Here is an 18,026-nt window from a genome sequence, read left to right as displayed (position 1 = left end):
TCAGTACCTATTGACCAGAACAGCTGCCCGAGCAGCCTGGAATCAGGCCTGGCTAAGAAGGGTCAGAGGCTGACCCAGCTCTGAGTGAGCAGCTCCCTGCTCCTACCCTTCCTCACCAAGACTCAGGCCCTGCTGTGTAAATCACAACCATTCCAAATCTCCTGATGGCTTCAAGTCCACAGCACCTTCAGTGGAGAAGCTGGCAGGGGGCAACGACCGAGGCGCCACCTGCTGTTGGCCAGAGGCTGATTTAGATGCTCCTGGGGATGGGCAGGAAGTTTCCTTGTACCCAGATCACTTTTCTGGCATATCCTGTATTTGAATCTTTCAGGATCTCTTGTATCCATGAGCCATGAGCATGAGAAAAACACATTCAAAGTGGAGACCACTGTTGATATGCTCCTGGCAGGAGACCATGGGCCAGTGCTCGTGTTTCCCAGGTTACACTTGTGTTCACCAGCTGCCTAAGGGAGACTGAGTCAAAGTTGGGCTTAGGAGGAGGGGGTCCTGCAGTGCTGTGGGCACTTACAATACACAACAGGCCAATTGCATTGAAGATGTTACTCTAATGAGAGGCAGCAATTCAAGAAGTGTCTGCTCCCCACGCTGAGCAAGGGCGGCAGCCGCTCCGAGGGTTTTATTTCTGCCCGCAAACTTGTCGGAGGGGGTGCTAGGCGCGCTCCGGTGAGGCGCCAAAACCGTGGGCCCGCGTTTGTTTTGGACTCGGGACGGGGGCAACACTGGCGTTGCTGGAGGGGCGGCCGCCCGGGGCGAGAGAGGCTACGGGAAAAGCACCTGCGCCTCGCCGCTAGCCCTGTGAGCTGCCGGGGTTCTGAACTCCCTGGCCCCTGGGGGTCGAGTCAGCATTCGGTCCCGGAACCTGGCAGGCTGCGAGCCGGCAGGAGTTGGCACAGCTGGTGCGGAAACCCCCAGGAACTCCGCGGCTTCGCCCCGCGGCCCTTGCAAACATGGAGGTGACTGCTTGCAAAACCCCCTTGCAAACATGGAGCTGCCGGCTTCCAAAGCCCCCTTGCACACCTGGAGCTGCTGGCTTCCAAAGCCCCCCTGCACACCTGGAGCTGCCGGCTTCCAAAGCCCCCTTGCACACGTGGAACTGCCTGCTTCCCCGCCCACCCCAAGGCCGAGGGTGGGCTCCAGCGGTACTTCTTCAATAGGCGGGGGTTGAGTTAGGGAAGCTCCCCGCCGATAGGGGCTGGATAAGGTGAGCAAGGGGGAGGGGCGGGAAGTCAGCAGGCAGGCTCGGTGATTGGCTAAGGCTTTGATGGATGGGTATTGTGTCCAATGTTGGAACGAAGCTTGTTTTTTTTTTTTCTTCTGCAGGGTGGGGCGGTATTTCCCTGGTAACGGAGAAGTGGCGGGTGGTAAAGGCGGTTGAGGGTTTCTCCATCTTCCCTCCCTCCTTCCTAGTCTGGGCACCAGGGCCTGTGACCGTTTCGTTAGCGGAGAAGTAGCTGCCAGTCAGCTTCGGTAGGCCTGTGCCCCCAGCCCTTCTGGCGGCCTCCGTGCTGAGCTCGTGGCTCACGCGGAGAGGGACGCGCAGTGACTAGCGGCCGAACAGCTTTGCGGTGAGAGCACGCGGGGCCGGGGGTCGGGCGGGAGCCTGGTGGCGGGTAACGCCGCACTCTAGGGTGTGTATGCGGTGAGGGGGCCTGACCTCCTTGGCTTCCCGCAGAGCAGACGGGCTGGAGGTGTGTGGCTGTGAGAGGCGGGTGGGAGGCAGGGCGGGGTGGCTCTCCGCGAGGGAGGAGGAGAGTGTAGTCCGGTTGCACGTTGAGTGGGACAGGCTCTCGCGCCGCCTCTCTGAGGCAGGACCCGCGCACCCGTGCAATTGTGGAGAAAGGGACTGGGCAACTTCGCGCTGAGGGCGGTTTACAACGGATCACACCCTCTCCTCCCGGGTGTGCGGGGCCTCGGGCTTGCGGCCGGGCTCCGCCCTGCTGGGGTCCGGGACGGGTAGGGGGTCTCCGCGAGTCGACTCTGGGCGCGGCTGGGAGGGCGCGTGAAGTCTGAGTTCTTCCACCTCCTCGAGATCCGGTTGGCTGGAGGGTCGTACTGATGGTGCTGCCAGTCCCCTTGCTCCCTTTCTCCGCTTGTCTGTCTCCCTCTCCCCTCCTGGTTTCCGCCTCACTGCTAAGGAGGCGGAACCCGCTGTCGGATCGTGCTGGGAGTTTGGGCGCCCAGATCTGCCCCACCCTATGTCTTGGAATTTTGTAATTCAGAGGGTTTTAATAATTTACATACAGAGCAAGTTTTTTGTTTTTCTTTTTTAAGGAAGGAGGTGTATAGTAATTTGACAAGATTCCTGGTAAAGCATAATTCTGTTTACATTTTCTGTGTGAATAGACAAGACCAGAGACAGCCATGCGTGGCAGATGTTAGTACCTGGGAATTTTAATTGGAATTAAAAGGTTATGTGCATGGCAATCAGTAGTATAGCATAGTGCTTTTCAAGGCTTTCTTACTTTTCTGGGCAATTCCACCAGTCAAGAGTTTGTTAAGCTTTACTTTCTATAGGCCTTTGTTTTTCAAAACACACCCTCCTCGCCCCTTAGATAATAAAAGCTTATATTTATTGAGCACTTACTGTGTCACAGGTACTGTGTTAGGCACTAGACTTTTTTTTTTTTTTTTTTTTTTTTTGAGGCAGAGTCTTGTTCTGTCGCCCAGGCTGGAGTGCAGTGGCGCGATCTCAGCTCACTGCAACCTCCACCTCCCTGCAACCTCCACCTCCCGGGTTCAAGCAATTCTCCTGCCTCAGCCTCTTGAATAGCAGGGACTACAGATGCACGCCGCCACCCTCGGCTTTCGTATTTTTGTAGAGATGGGGTTTCACCATGTTGGCCAGGCTGGTCTCTAACTCCTGGGCTCAGGCGATCCACCTGCCTCAGCCTCCCAAAATACTAGGATTATAGGAAGGAGCCACTGACTGCGCCTGGCCACATAATGTCTTTTTTTTTTTTTTTTTTTGATGGAGTCTCATTCTGTCACCAGGCTGGAGTGCAGTTGTGTGATCTCTGCCTACTGCAGCCTCTGCCTTCCAGGTTCAAGCGATTCTCCTGCCTCAGCCTCAGCACACCCTGTTAATTTTTGTATTTTTAGTAGAGATGGGGTTTCACCATGTTGGCCAGGGTGGTCTCCATCTCTTGACCTGTGATCCACCCGCCTTGGCCTCCCAAAGTGCTGGGATTACAGGCGTGGGCTGCTGTGCCTAGCTTCTTTCATCCCTGTTGTACCATGTTTTAGAATTTCCTTTTTTTTTCTTTCAAGACAGTCTTGCTCTGTTGCCCAGGCTGAAGTGCAGTGGTGTGATCACAGCTCACTGCAGTGTCGACCTGAACTTAAGCAATCTTCCTACCTTAGCCTTTCAAGTAGCTGGGACTACAGGTATGTGCCACCAATGCACCTGGCAAATTTTTTAACATATTTGTAGAGGTGAAGTCCTCCTGTGTTGCCCAGGCTGGTCTCGAACTTCTGGGCTCAAGAGATCTTCCTTTTTCGGCTTCCCAAAGTGCTAGGGTTACAGATGTGAGCCACCATGCCCAGTCATTGGTGGCAATTTCTAACTGATATATTTCTTATTTGCCCCTCCTTTTGCTTTTGTTTTCCCTACCCTTTCTCTGTCTTGTGTGCTTGTATGTTACCCATATTTCCCAGCATGACAGTGGACCCTTCATGAGTCCTCTTGGTGTCCTCCAGGGCTAGCTTGCTCACATGCGGGCTATTGGAGGATATGCAGGTTCACATTCCTTATTTGCAGTTATGAAATGAAAAGGTTTCGTTTGTTTTTTGGTAAATCTAGTTCCACAACTAATTTTGGGGGGCAACCCAACCCAGGCTGTCCCGCGTGATGCAGAAATGTGACTGCTTGATTATGGAGAGCTGCCCCAGCCTTAGCTGGGAGAGAGAGATGATACATTATATGTACCATACTACCTTTCTAAAATCCAAGCAACCCTGATGACTCTAAGTGGAATCTCTCCCTCTACTGTGGACTAATATGTCTCGTGGGCCACTCAAGGTCTCCACTCAGTGTCTCCTCTTGGATAGCTAAGAGGCGTTGTAGACTCTTTACTGTCTTTTTCATATGCCATCCATCAGCAAATCTTACTTGCTCTATATCCAAAATACTACCCAGAATTAAACCACTTAGGACCTGCATCTCCACTACCCTCGGCAGTGCCTGTGCATTTCTAGCTTGGTGTTATCAGTTTTGGAAGTCAAGCTTCTATTAAATGTGGGTGACTGGTCCTATGTTGCGTCTGTCATACTGGAGTGAGAATTGACTTGCATGCTATCGCTTTTGGTTTTTGCTTGAGCGCAGAATGAAGCGGCGTTTGGATAACCAGGAGTCACTGCCGTATGCAGCCCAGCGGTGTCAAATCCCTGGCAGCACAGAGGCTTTCCTCACCGGCACCGGGTGCTTGCCCCCACCCCTCCTGTGAATGAAGCAGTGGCAGAGACCATGCAGTCAGCCCCAGGAATTCAGTACTCTAACACCCAGCTACCAGGTAAGCTGGAGCCAACCTGAGAGTAACCCCCCATATAGGCACCGAGGAAGGAGAGCTAAGCAGAATCCTGGCACAATTAAGATCTGAAGAATATCTCAGTTTATAGTATTACTACTCAGTTATTTCCTTTAATATAATTCTTTATATAATCATATATTAGTTTATAGAGTGAGGTGAAGAATGTCTCAGTTTATAGTGTTACTACTCAGTTATTTCCCTTTATATAATCCTCTATATATAATCATATATTAGTTCATAGAATGAGTGCCTAAAGAATATCTTACCACTCAGTTATTTCCATATATATATGGATAGTTAGAAGATATATGTATAACTATACATCATATATATAGAAATAGTTTTATGTATATAACTTTATTTTATAACTAAATGTAAGATATAGTTATAATATATAGTTTTATATGTATAATATATAGTTTTATATGTATACACACACATACATATAAAACTATATCTTAGCTCGTAATCAGAGGAATGCCTAGAGTAGACATGGTACAGAGCATGAATTAAGGAATAAGCAGCTTATAGTCGGACAAATGTCTGGAGCAGATACAGTGCAGAGCATGATTTAAGGGAAAACAGTTATACCAGGACAAGAATCCATGGCCCAGACAGCAGTGTTCAATATCATAAGATACCTGCTGTATGACAGGCTTGGGGCAAGGGCCACTCCTCTTGATAAAGGAGTTATAGGACCTTGCTCCAGTTCTTGTGGAGGGCTGCCCTCAGACCAGCAATCCCTTGAGCATCCAAGGGCTCAAAACCCCTCTGGATAATTGCACTTTGGTGACTGTGAACCTTATCAGCTCCTGTTACTGTGCTGCTCGAAAAGCATCTTCCTATAGAACCCACTGGAAGCTGCCAGCAGGTGGCGGTAACCCTGACAGCTCTGTCACTGCTGTGTGACTTAAAGCATCCTCCTATCAATCTTTTTAAGGTAGCTTGCCCATAGATAGAGGTATTGCACACTGCACCCTCTTCAATGCCCACGGCCCACCTCCATGCCTCGATGACCTAATGGGGGTGGACCCCTGACTGCACATGGCCCACTTCCTTACCTCCATGAGCTAATGGGAATGGACCCCTTGCTGCACACTGTCCACCTTCTGGCCTAGGTGACCTAATGGGGATGGACCCCTTGTTTTATGGCTCACGATCCTATCACTATCCTTAAAGATGGCTTCACTCATTACCCTGCCCCCTAACCTAAACCCAGTAATACTGACGCTTCTGGACATTCAGGGCCTCACCTGATTCCGCTTATAGGTGGCATGGCCCTGCTGAACCCAGCTGTGTTTTCCTTGTACTTCTGTGTTCTGTCTCTATTTCTGAGATACTGCACATCAGCACAGCATAAGGGACACCCCACAACCCTGTGGGGTTCTCAGCCCTACACAACCAAGGAACTAGAGTGAGGGAGGAGGAATAGTGATTTTGGGCAATTAGAAAACATTTTGTAATACTGAGATATTAAAAATTGTGGAGTATGTGTAAGGTTAAAAAAATAAATAACTTGTGTCCTCACCATATAAGTTTTTGAAAAAAGAATGTCATGGCCTTTGAAGTTCCCTGTGTATCCCTCTCTGATGCCTTCTTTTCCCTCCCTTCAGAGATAGCCACTCATCTAAACTTTGTGTTTATCATTCCATTGACTTTATTGACTTAAAAAAAAAAACTCTAACATAATTGTTTAGTTTTGGTATTTTTCAATTTTTATATAAATGGAAACATTTTCTTCTTTGGCTCACTTTTTTTTTTAAAAAACTCCATATTTATGTAGATAGCGGTAATTGTACCATTTTCGCTCTGGTATGAATTATATGCATATATTCAATTTATTGCATATATTCAATTCAATAACAGTCAATTCTACTGTTGGACTATTGAGCCATTTCCAGGTTTTTGCTTTTACAAAGGTGCTGTTGTGAACATTCTGATGTTCTCTTAGTGAATTCAGTGGTAATTCATGACAAAATCAGAATCTTGTGCCAGAATTTAAATCAACACACTCATTAAGACAGTTTTAGGCCGGGCGTGGTGGCTCACGCCTGTAATCCCAGCACTTTGGAAGGCCGAGGTGGGTGGATCATGAGGTCACAAGATCGAGACCATCTTGGTCAACATGGTGAAACCCCGTCTCTACTAAAAATACAAAAAATTAGCTGGGCACGGTGGCGTGTGCCTGTAATCCCAGCTACTCAGGAGGCTGAGGCAGGAGAATTGCCTCAGGAGGCGGAGGTTGCGGTGAGCCGAGATCGCACCATTGCACTCCAGCCTGGGTAACAAGAGGGAAACTCCGTCTCAAAAAAAAAAAAAGAAAGACAGTTTTGCTGTTTATTTGGAAAAAAAAAAAAAGCAGTTGAATTAAACATTATTATAGAGAAATACAGCTAACTCTTGGACAGTGTGAGGGATGATGCACTAACCCTCCCTCCATGCAGTCAAAACCACGTGTATAACTTTTTTTTTTAAGGAGATAGGGTCTTGCTCTGTGGCCCCGGCTGGGGTGCAGTGATGCGATCATGGCTCAGTGCAGGCACAAATACACAAAATACATACTAATCAACCATATGTGTTATCGGTAAAGCTTCTGGACAATGATAGGCTATTTGTACTTAAGTTTTGAGGGAGTGAAAAGTTATACATGGGCTGGACGCAGTGGGGCAGACTTGTCCCAGCTCTTTGGGAGGCTGCGATGGGAGGATAACTTGGGGCCAAGAATTTAGGACCAGCCTGGGCAATATAGCAAGAATTCATCTCTACAAAAATCATAAAAATTAGCCAAGCATGGTGACGCCCACCTGTAGTCATAGCTACTAGGGAGGCTGGGGCATGGGAGGACTGCTTGAGCCCAAGACTTTGAGGCTGCAGTGAGGCTCCCTGCTTTGTTACTGTGGCTCTTAAATCTGTTCTCAAGACAGCAATCCAAGTGATTCTTTTGAAACCTAAGTCATACCATTGTCATTTCTCTGCTGAAAACCATCTTGTGGCTTTACATTTCAGTCTGAGTATTAAACTGGAGTCCTTATTAAGATGTGTCTGTAATTGTGACACTTTGAGAGCTGAAGGGAGAGGATCATTTGAGGCCAGGAGTTCAAGTCTAGTCTGGGCAACAGCAAGTCCCAGAAAACAAACTAAGAGAAAGTACAGGTTGGCACAGGCCCTTAGATCTGGGAAAGCAATTTGTTCCAAAGCTGCTTGAACTCACAAGACTACCAGCAGTCCATTCCCTCTAACCTGTAACGTACACCAAACACAAATCAATTTTTTAAAAAAATCTCCTTCCCCATTTTCAAACGTTCACTAGTTGAGATGGGAACTGCCTCTGTGGGTGGGGCTTTTGAAGAGGTTCAGAATCAGAAAACCCTCGTTTTGGTTTTATTTAAAAATTACTTGCCGGGCATGGTGGCTCATGCCTGTAATCTCAGCACTTTGGGAGGCCGAGGCAGGTGGATCACCTGAGGTCAGGAGTTCAAGACCAGCCTAGCCAACATGGTGAAATCTTATCTCTATTAAAAATACAAAAAAATTAGCTGGGTATGGGGGCAGACACCCAGCTACCTGGGAGGCTGAGGCAGGATAATTGCTTGAACCTGAGAGCTGGAGGTTGTAGTGAGCCAAGAACATGCCATTGCACTACAGCCTGGACAGCCGAATGAGACTCCGTCTCAAAAAAAAAAAAAAAGTTCAATGGAGGTCAGAAGTGTCAGTGCTTCTGACGGTTACCACTGACTGAGAACCAAGACCTGGAAGGGATATTCCCAAATGAGGCTCTGCTGTCACAAGCGTGTGTGCGCACAAACGCACACTTGGCACTGGACTTCACACCTGCCTGGCTCCCTCTAACAGGGCTGGTCAAGCATGACAAGAAGGTTTTCACTCAAATTATTGTCCTAGAAACAAGTTGGCTAAATGCATTCAGCACCAGCCTTCTCTTATCATCTTAGATCCGTTAAACCCATTCAACCGCCAGTCAGGTGGCTGGAAAAGAATGTTCCCCAGCTGTCTGTGGAAGGATCCTTTATTGAAAGGTCAGTGTCATCTAATGAAAGCTTCAGGCTCCTCTTTAGCTGAGGCCAAAGAAAGGTGGGGAAAGGGATATTACAATCAAGGAAATTTTTTTTTTTTTTTTGAGACGGAGTTTCGCTCTTGTTACCCAGGCTGGAGTGCAATGGCGCGATCTCGGCTCACCGCAACCTCCGCCTCCTGGGTTCAGGCAATTCTCCTGCCTCAGCCTCCTGAGTAGCTGGGATTACAGGCACGTGCCACCACGCCCAGCTAATTTTTTGTATTTTTAGTAGAGATGGGGTTTCACCATGTTGACCAGGATGGTCTCGATCTCTTGACCTCGTGATCCACCCGCCTTGGTCTCCCAAAGTGCTGGGATTACAGGCATGAGCCACCGCCCCCGGCCTAATCAAGGGAATTTAAACAGGGCTTAAGCAGCACTGAGAGTTCTACTTCCCATTGATTAGGATAAGAGAACATCATCCTCCAAGGACATTTGGGGGCTATTGAGTTTTAAGGTAAATTTCTATCAGAGGCACTGGTATTCGACCGCCTTGGCTTGAATTCTTGATCCTACTTAGTGATCCGAGTGCAGACTCAAGGTGTACATTCTTCAGCTGGGCAGCTGGATTCAGCTGCCTTTCCCCAGCTCGGCAGACCCACCTGGCCATCTAGGAGCTGGTTAAGGATTCTTTGCAGATGATGCAAAGCACACAGGAGACCTCACATCTCGACATCATTGTGATGGTTGTCTGGCCTTCCCATCTCAAGCTCACATGTGATCACGGCTTCTTCAAGCCTGCATGGCTTCATCTTGTTTCACCCTGTGTTCCAGTCACACTGTCACCTACAGCTTGGAATGCCGCAGCCTCTCCATTCTTTTGAATTTCATTTATTCACTTGACAAACGTGTACTGCGAGTCCACTTTGGGCCAGGTATTGTTCTAGGGGGAGAGGAGGCACGTTAATCAAGTGAATGTGGCCGAGTGCAGTGGCTCAAGCCTGTAATCTGAGCGCTTTGGGAGGCTGAGGCGGGCGGATCACGAGGTCAAGAGATCGAGACCATCCTGGCCAACATGGTGAAACCCTGTCACTACTATAAATTCAAAAAAATTAGCTGGGAGTGGTGGACTATGCCTGTAGTCCCAGCTACCTGGGAAGCTGAGACGAGAATTGCTTGAATCCCGGATGTGGAGGTTGCAGTGAGCCGAGATCGCGCCACTGCACCCCAGCGTGGCGCCTGGTGACAGAGCGAGACTCTGTCTCAAAAAAAATAATAAAAATAAAAAAATTAGCCAGAGGCTGGGCATGGTGGCTCATGCCTATAATCCTAGCACTTTGGGAGGCTGAGGTAGGAGAATCTTGAGGCCAAGAGTTCAATACCAGCCTGATGTGAACATAGGGAGATCACATCACTACAAAAAATAAAAATAAAACAATTAGCCTGGCATGGTAGTTCCAACTACTCAGGAAGCTGAGGCGGGAGGATTACGTGAGCCAGGAGACTGCAGTGGGCAACAGAGCAAGACTCTGTCTCAAAAAAATAAAAGAGAGAGAGAGAGAGAGAGAGAGAGCGAGAGCAGGCATGGTGGCTCCCTCCTATAATTCTAGCATTTTGGAAGGCCAAGGTAGGAGCATCGCTTGAGCCCATGAATTCGAGACCAGCCTGGGCATCATAGTGAAATCCCATTTCTTCAAGAAATATAAAAATTAGCATGTGCTTATAGTCACAGCTACTCGGAAGGCTGAGGTGGGAGGATGGTTTGAGCCCAGGAGACTGATTCATCACTGCACACCAGCTTGGGCAACAGCGCAAGATCCTGTCAAAAAAAGGAAAGAAAGGAAGAAAGTGAAAAAGAAAGAAAATAAATAAATACATTAGGTGGGCCAGGTGTGGTGGCTCATGCCTGTAATCCCAGCACTTTGGGGGGCCAAGTGGGGGCAGATCACGAGGTCAGGAGTTCGAGACCCACCTGACCAACATGGAGAAACCCTCTCTCTACTAAAAATACAAAATTAGTTGGGCATGGTGGCAAATGCCTGTAATCCCAGCTACTCGGGAGGGTAAGGCAGAAGACTGCTTAAACCTGGGAGGCAGAGGTTTCAGTGAGCTGAGATCGCACCCCTGCACTGCTGCCTGGGCAACAAGAGTGAAACTCATCTCAAAAAAAAAAGGAATAAAGAACATGGTGGCTGAGAGGGTATGGTAAGGTCAGGTAACAGTGGCCTCAGGCCACAGGCACCTCATGTGGGCTCAATAGATAGAGGCCCACCCCCAACTCAAGGGAAAAGAGCCAGTGATGGCCACAGAGGGTTGGGGGTCTCTGGGTCCTGGGACAATGACTTTCAAACAGCAAAGGTGAAGAGAGACACTCTTCCTGTTTTGCCCTCATGTGCTGCCCACCTGGCTCCCCGTCTGCCAGCTCACACTCTGCACAGGCATGACCCCAGAAGGCTGTGGTGCTCCTGCTGGAGTGGGTTTGTGGTGGGCGAGAGTGTGGGCACAGGGGAGGGTATGTGGACACCCACCTGGAATGGAAGGGGGCTCCCCCAGTCCTGTGGCCAACTCCGTGCAGCTGTCAGGGCCTGCACCCCAGGAGCTGTCCAGAGGGAAGACAAAGGCGGCAGATGGGAGAGGAAAAGGACGCTTACTCAAAGTGCCACTTCCTGCTAACCACAAGACGAGGAGTTTCGGAGAGAAGAGAAATCACCAAGGGCATGTGGTAGGTATGTGGACAGCCTGCTTTGAACCGGCCCTGCCTGGACTCACCCTGAGCCAGGCTCTCCCCTCCCTGCATAGTCCATCAGTGAGAGTGTTCATACTTGCTCCTTCCCAGGGAGGAAGCACCAAGGGACTGCAGCCCTCCCTTCCGTTGACTTTCCAACTCCCTTTGGGGGGGATCAGAGCCAATTCAAGTGTCCCCCTAGCCCCTCCCTCTTGCCTCCTGTCCTCACCAGCTCAGAAGGTCCCTCAGGTGCAGCACTGCATCCTCCCACCTCCTCAGCCCTCAGGGACCTCAGCCTACTAACCTATACCTCCTTCTGGGCCTGAGCGAGCTGAGCTCTCTTCTGGCCTTCCTATCAGCTCAAATGCAGCCAACTCGCCCTCATCAGAAAGCACACACATAAAGTAAAATTTAAAAATTGCGCTTTTCGAGGTAGGAGGCCAGTTTTATCGGGTATGGAGCTAGGTGCGGATGCGATGTGGCTCTCAGTAGCACCTTATGGATAGTTGTGTCCCAAAGGAAGGATGAGAATAGCTGCTGAAGTCCTAAAGAGCAAGCCTAACTCAAGCTGTTGGCACACAGGCATTACACAGAAAGCTGGAAGTTGAAATGGTGGAGTCCAGCTTGCCTGGACCAGCTTTATGGGTTCTGCTGGTAACATTTTTATCCATGGATGGCTTGCTTGGGAAATGGTGTGAAACTTTTTCAGGTGCAGATGTTGGAGACCTTTTAAAGGTATGGAGAGTCAGCTTGACTACACCGTGTGGAGCAATTTGTGGAGCAAGTTTTAAAGAAGCAAAGGACTTGGAATTCATGCTTGAAGAAATGCAGGCATATCTGTTTTAAATGGAATTTTTCATCTTCTGACAGGCAGACCTGCTAACCTAAAAACTAGAGTTTAATGACCACAGCAAGCAAGCATGCAGTTTGGCCCTTGAAAGGGTCTTTCCTCACCCAGGCTGTAGTGAGCCCTTTGCAGCTCACCACAGCTCAAACTCCTGCGTTCAAATGATCCTCTGCCTCCCAGTGGCCTTTGTAGACAGCCTGATATGGAATCTCAAGAAGATTAAAAAATGTCTTTAATTTCAATAAATGGCTGCAATCCATCTGGAAAAAAAAAAGAAAAAAAAAATTGCTGCTCCTCTCTCTCTCTCACTTACATACACACCCCCACACGCGCCCACGCACACACACACCCACAAGTAAGAGCCAAATTATAAACTGGGGAAAGATCTTTGCCACACAGAGACCCGACAAGGGTCAAAACCTTATTGATGAGCTCAAACCGATCAATAAGCAACATACAAAGAGCCTGGATGTTCATACTCTGACCCAGGGATTTCTTTTTTTCTTTTTTTTGAGATGGAGTTTCGCTCTCGTTACCCAGGCTGGAGTGCAATGGCGCGATCTCGGCTCACCGCAACCTCTGCCTCCTGGGTTCAGGCAATTCTCCTGCCTCAGCCTCCTGAGTAGCTGGGATTACAGGCACGCACCACTACGCCCAGCTAATTTTTTGTATTTTTAGTAGAGACGGGGTTTCACCATGTTGAACAGGATGGTCTTGATCTCTTGACCTCGTGATCCACCCGCCTCGGCCTCCCAAAGTGCTGGGATTACAGGCTTGAGCCACCGCGCCCGGCCTCTTTTTTTCTTTTTATTTTTTATTTTTATTTGTTTTAAATAAAGACGGGGTTTCACCATGTTGGTCAGGCTGCTCTTGAACTCCCGACCTCATGTGATCCGCCCGCCTTGGCCTCCAAAGTGCTTGGATTACAGGCATGAGCCACCACGCCTGGCCCGATCCAGGGATTTCCTTTCTAGGAAATACCAAGAAATATCTAGCTGGGTATACAAATATACAGCCATTCTAAAAGTTCATATGCACTGATTACCAGGTTAATTCCTTCCCAGGAAATAACTGGCAATGTACAAATGTATGTATAAATTCAATGTAACATTATGTAAAAGAGCCAAATATATATATTTTTTAAGTGAAAAGAGATCCAAGAACTCAACACGAGTTGAGTGCTAGCAAAATGCAAGCATTGAAAATATACAAAATGAGAGATGAGGAATGCTCATGAAATTATACTAATGGAGGGCCGGGCATAGTGGCTCACGCCTGTAATCCCAGCACTTTGGGAGGCCGAGGTGGGTGGATCATGAGGCTAAGAGATCCAGACCATCTTGGTCAACATGGTGAAACCCTGTCTCTACTGAAAATACAAAAAATTAGCTGGGCATGGTGGCGTGTGTTTGTAATCCCAGCTACTCAGGAGGCTGAGGCAGGAGAATTGCCTGAACCCAGGCGGTGGAGGTTGCGGTGAGCCGAGGTCGCGCCATTGCACTCCAGCCTGGGTAACGAGCGAAACTCCATCTCAAAAAAAAAAAGAAAGAAATTATACTAATGGAAAAATATTTTATATAGACAAGATATTCAAATATGGAAAAATGTGTTTTTATTTTATTAAGTTTTATTTTTTATTTATTTTGGAGGTGGAGTCTTGCTGTCACCCAGGCTGGAGTGCAGTGGCACTATCTCAGCTCACTGCAACCTCTGCCTCCTAGATTCAAGCCATTATCCTGCCTCAGCCTCCCCAGTAGCTGGGATTACAGGCACCTGCCACCACGTCAGGTTAATTTTTTGTATTTTGGGGGTGAAAGGATTTTACCATATTGGCTAGGCTGGTCTCAAACTCCTGACTTCAAGTGATTTGCCCACCTCAGCCTCCCAAAGTGCTGGGATTACACGCGTGAGCCACCTCGCCCCACTGGAAAAACATGTTTTTTAAAAGTCTGGCAAAAAAAGGCAAATGTTAATAGTCATCCACAAGTATGCAAACAGGAATGGTTTTTCCTACTTCTTTTAGCTAATTCATTCAAACAACATTCACAAAGCACCTGCCAGGTGCCAGGTCTGACACCGGGCGTTGAGATCTGGACAAGACTCCTTCCCTCCAGGAGCTTCCAATCTGAAGGGAAGGATGCAGTAAGCCAATGAAAATGCAGGGTGGCGGGGTGCGGTGACTCACGCCTGTAATCCCAGCAGTTTGGGAGGCCAAGGCAGGTGGATCACCTGAGGTCAGGAGTTCGAGACCAGCCTGGCCAACATGGCAAAACCCCATCTCTACTAAAAATACAAAAACTGGCCGGGTGTGGTGGCTCACGCCTGTAATCCCAGCACTTTGGGAGGCTGAGGTGGGTGGATCACCTGAGGTCAGGAATTCAAGACCAGCCTGGTCATCATGGTGAAACCCCATCTTAAAAAAAAAAAAAATACAGGCCAGGCGCAGTGGCTGAAGCCTGTAATCCCAGCACTTTGGGAGGCCGAGGTGGGTGGATCACGAGGTCAAGAGATCGAGACCATCCTGGTCAACATGATGAAACCCCGTCTCTACTAAAAATATAAAAAATTGAATAAAAAATAAACAACAACAACAACAAAATTAGCTGGGCATGGTGGCGTGCACCTGTAATCCCAGCTACTCAGGATGCTGAGGCAGGAGAATTGCCTGAACCCAGGAGGTGGAGGTTGCGGTGAGCCGAGATCGCGCCACCGCACATAAGAAGAGTGAAACTCCATCTCAAAAAAAAAAAAAAAAATACAAAAATTAGCTGGGCATGGTGGTATGTGCCTGTAATCCCAGCTACTAGCAGGGCTAAGGCAGGAGGATTGCTTGAACCTGGGAGTCAAAGGTTGCGTGAGCTGAGATTGTGCCAATGCACTACAGCCTGGGCAACAGAGTCAGACTCTGTCTCAAAAATAAAAAAAGAAAGAAAATGCAGGGTTATCGACAGCAGTTTGTGAGCACACTGCGAGCACACCTAGAAGGTCCCCAAAGAAGCAGGCAGCTGGGGAGAGTGGGAGGAGGTGCACCCCAGAACTCAGATGGCCGGCTTGGTGGTGGAGCTATCCACCTGCCACCACCTTCCAGGACCTGCATCCCAGATGAACTGCATCCTTGGAGGTCTGAACCCATTGGCCCACAGCCAGGTGGGCTTGGCAGTTGCTGGCTGGGGCAGATGTGGTAGGTCACAACCTCCTGGTATTCCACACAAGCCACCTGCAGAGGTTCTCCCAACCCTGTCCCACACTGGAGTCCCCGGGCCCATCACAGGAACTCGAAATTAACGGACACATTACCCTAGGCAGCTAGAGGGCTTCAATTAGTACAAGGAAACAAAACACATTTTTTAGATGGCTGTCCATTTCAGAGTTTATCCTCTAAGACTGAGCTGTCCCAGCAGACAAGCAACACAGGCACCCAAGGCATTAGAAAAATGTTTGAAAGCGAAACTAATAACAAAATTGGGTGTAGTGGCGTGTGCCTGCAGAACCAGCCACTTGGGAAGCTGGGGTGGGAGAATCGCTTGAGCCCTGCAGTTTGAGCTGTAGTGAGCTAGGATTGCACCACTGCACTCCAGCCCGGGTGACAGGGCAAGACCCTAAAAAACGAACAAAAAACTATTGACAGAGAGGATTCCGTCTCTCCTTGCCCTTTCTTTCCATTTAATTTTGTTTTCCTTTGATTTGGGGACCCTGTTTTTGGGGATTTCAGCTGGAAACCCAGTGTGGCCGGGTTTCCGGTCCTGGAGAAGGTCTGCGGCAGGAGAGGGCTGTGGGAAGTTTTCAGGGAGGCCTGGCCCATCCGTCTGCTATGGGACCCTGGGAAGGGGAAGGGTGGCTCTCCCATTCTTTGGGAGGAGGCGACAAAGGGGAAGTCTTTGGGCAGTTGGTAGCGGAAAGCCAGACCTGGCCTGAGACATCAGGTGCTCGGGGCTATTCGCTGAATGCAGGGTAAGTGACCCCAAGGGGCCTTCGCGGAACAGTCAGTCGCTCGGTTTTGGGGAAGGGAGGAAGCCGCAGAGAGGGTGTCTGGACGGAAACCTGGGTGGGTGCAGGGGAGACGGCGCTTTAACCCTCTCAAGGCCAGAGGCTCAGCCGAGACTATCCAGGAGGTGGGAACTTGTCCTCCCAGATGACAGATTATGAGACCGTGGGAAGGGGACTCTCCCCGGCAGTGAAGCGGGATGGACGCCGGGACCAGGTGCCCCAGCAGAGCCTCTCCCAAGCCCAGCTGCGCTCCCGCTCAACCCTTAACCTTTCCCAGCTGGAGAGGAGGGAGGGGCGCCTGCGGATCCCAGGCGAGCGTGGAGGCCGGGCGACTCCGACCGGCTCGCCCAGCGTCCAGCTCGTACCGAGGCCGTTTTCCACACCGGGAGGGCCCTTCCCGCTTCCGGGCAGGTCCAAATCCTTGCCCTCCCAGAGGCCGGCGCCGACGCCTCCAGCCCGGCAGAGCCCCCTCCAGCCGGCCGCTATCCATCCCAGTCCCAGTCGCATCCGCTCTGGGGCGAGCACCGCCGGGCGCCCAGGCCTCCCGCGGGACCGCGCGCCCCCTGGATGGAGGAGTGCGACTCGTCCAAGGTCGCGGGGCAGAGCCTGCCTGGGACTCGGCTTCTCCCCGACGTCCGGTCTCCAGCCCCGGGACCCGGCCGGGCGGGGCTGACCTCGAGGGCTCCCGGGCCGGGTGCGTCCTGCCCGCGAGGGCCGGGGCTCCGGGTCCAGCCGCCGGGCTCCACTTCGGGGCGCAGTTGGGGTGGAGGCAGTGGCCGGTACCGCAGCGCGGGGACCGTGCGCGCACAAATGTCGCCTCCAAAACAGGTGGCCCGGGCTGGGGCGACTGCCCAGCCCCTCGCGCCCCCCCGCGCCTGCCCTCCCGAGGTGCCCCCTCCCCACCGGGAGCTGCAGGACCCGCCTGGAGCCCCAGTCCGCTGCACCTTCGGCGCGGCCCCTGGTACCTCTGGCTCCTCCGGCGGCCGGCAATGGACAGCTGGGGCCCGGGCGAGCGGCGCGGCGGCCGGATGGCAGGGCCCGGAGCCCGGCAGGAGGCGGCACCGTCCCTCCGGTCCGGGGCGGCGTCAGCCCTGGCTCGCCCTGCCCCGTGGGTCCCGCTCCCCGAACCCTGCTGGGTCCCCGCACCAGGCCGGCGCCCCCTCGCTTTTACCCAGGCGGGTGCAGACCGTCCCTGGCCCGCGGGCCAACAGGTAGGGAGCGCTCCCCGGCCTCCCCGCTGCGGGTATTACTGGTTACAATCCCGTTTTCCCCACGGAACTAATGAGAAAACGGAAGTTCAGAGAGTTGTTAGCTCGATGTCCTCCAGTGGGGAAGGGACGGTGTCACCCGCTAGGACCTAGGACCTGGGTCGGCCGTCTCCCACCGCCCCCTGCCGGGACCGTGCTAAGGGCGTTGCCTGCATCATCCCAGTGTTTACGGAATTCCAGTTATTTGCTGTATCCTTAACGCCGCCCCGTCCTTTCCCTACTCCTCCTTGCTCTCACCTCGTCCATCTTCTCACTCAGCTGCTGACCCGGTGCCCAAGCCACTAAGAAAATGGAACCTCTATCCTAGCCCTGAGGAAGAGCCTGGCACTCAAAGGGTACCCAATAAATACGCTTCTATTGAAGGAATAAGTAGAAATTCCCACCAGCTCCCCCACGCACCTACTGAGGTAGCGCCCACACTCCCTTCCCTCTTGGGACCAGGCTGAACCCGTCCAGCTTCCAGCCACGACCACCCCCTCCACAAGATCCCGACCCTTCAAGCCAACACTGATCCCGGAACTCTGCCCTCTCTCCGCTCTCCCTGTGATTTCCATCACAGGCTGTTTGTTATTACTTCTCCCAGCTTAAAACTAAAACAAGAGGTGGGGCAAGCACTCACGCCTGTAATCCCAGCACTTTG

The 18,026-nt window shown here is 50.8% G+C and overlaps 2 protein-coding genes across 11 annotated transcripts in view; one reads left to right on the top strand and one right to left on the bottom strand.

Annotated features, from left to right (window-relative positions):
• LOC108590381 (uncharacterized) overlaps positions 1 to 17,500 on the bottom strand; it is a 71,182-nt gene extending 53,682 nt beyond the window's left edge. For both annotated transcript variants that reach the window (XM_078334703.1, XM_078334717.1), the window contains exon 1: positions 17,084 to 17,500. The gene's annotated coding sequence lies outside the window, so the exon portion shown is untranslated. The remainder of the gene's footprint in view (positions 1 to 17,083) is intronic.
• On the top strand, positions 1,350 to 17,479 carry LOC144577390 (uncharacterized). 9 transcript variants are annotated; one of them, XM_078334801.1, is made up of 4 exons: positions 1,350 to 1,586; positions 4,343 to 4,529; positions 11,156 to 11,285; positions 11,867 to 17,479. In XM_078334801.1, the coding sequence occupies exon 4, from the start codon at positions 16,316 to 16,318 to the stop codon at positions 17,477 to 17,479; it is 1,164 nt and encodes a 387-aa protein (XP_078190927.1). In that variant the 5' UTR covers positions 1,350 to 1,586; positions 4,343 to 4,529; positions 11,156 to 11,285; positions 11,867 to 16,315. The 9 variants fall into 9 exon arrangements, with proteins under 9 accessions (XP_078190927.1, XP_078190935.1, XP_078190919.1 ...); XM_078334809.1 differs by having other exon boundaries at positions 11,135 to 11,281; positions 12,000 to 17,479; XM_078334793.1 differs by having other exon boundaries at positions 11,135 to 11,285.
• Positions 17,501 to 18,026: the final 526 nt, after the last annotated feature.

Source organism: Callithrix jacchus, chromosome 1 (assembly GCF_049354715.1).
Source record: "Callithrix jacchus isolate 240 chromosome 1, calJac240_pri, whole genome shotgun sequence".
NCBI classification, from domain to species: Eukaryota; Metazoa; Chordata; class Mammalia; order Primates; family Cebidae; genus Callithrix; species Callithrix jacchus.
This window is presented reverse-complemented; position numbering and strand designations above follow the sequence as displayed.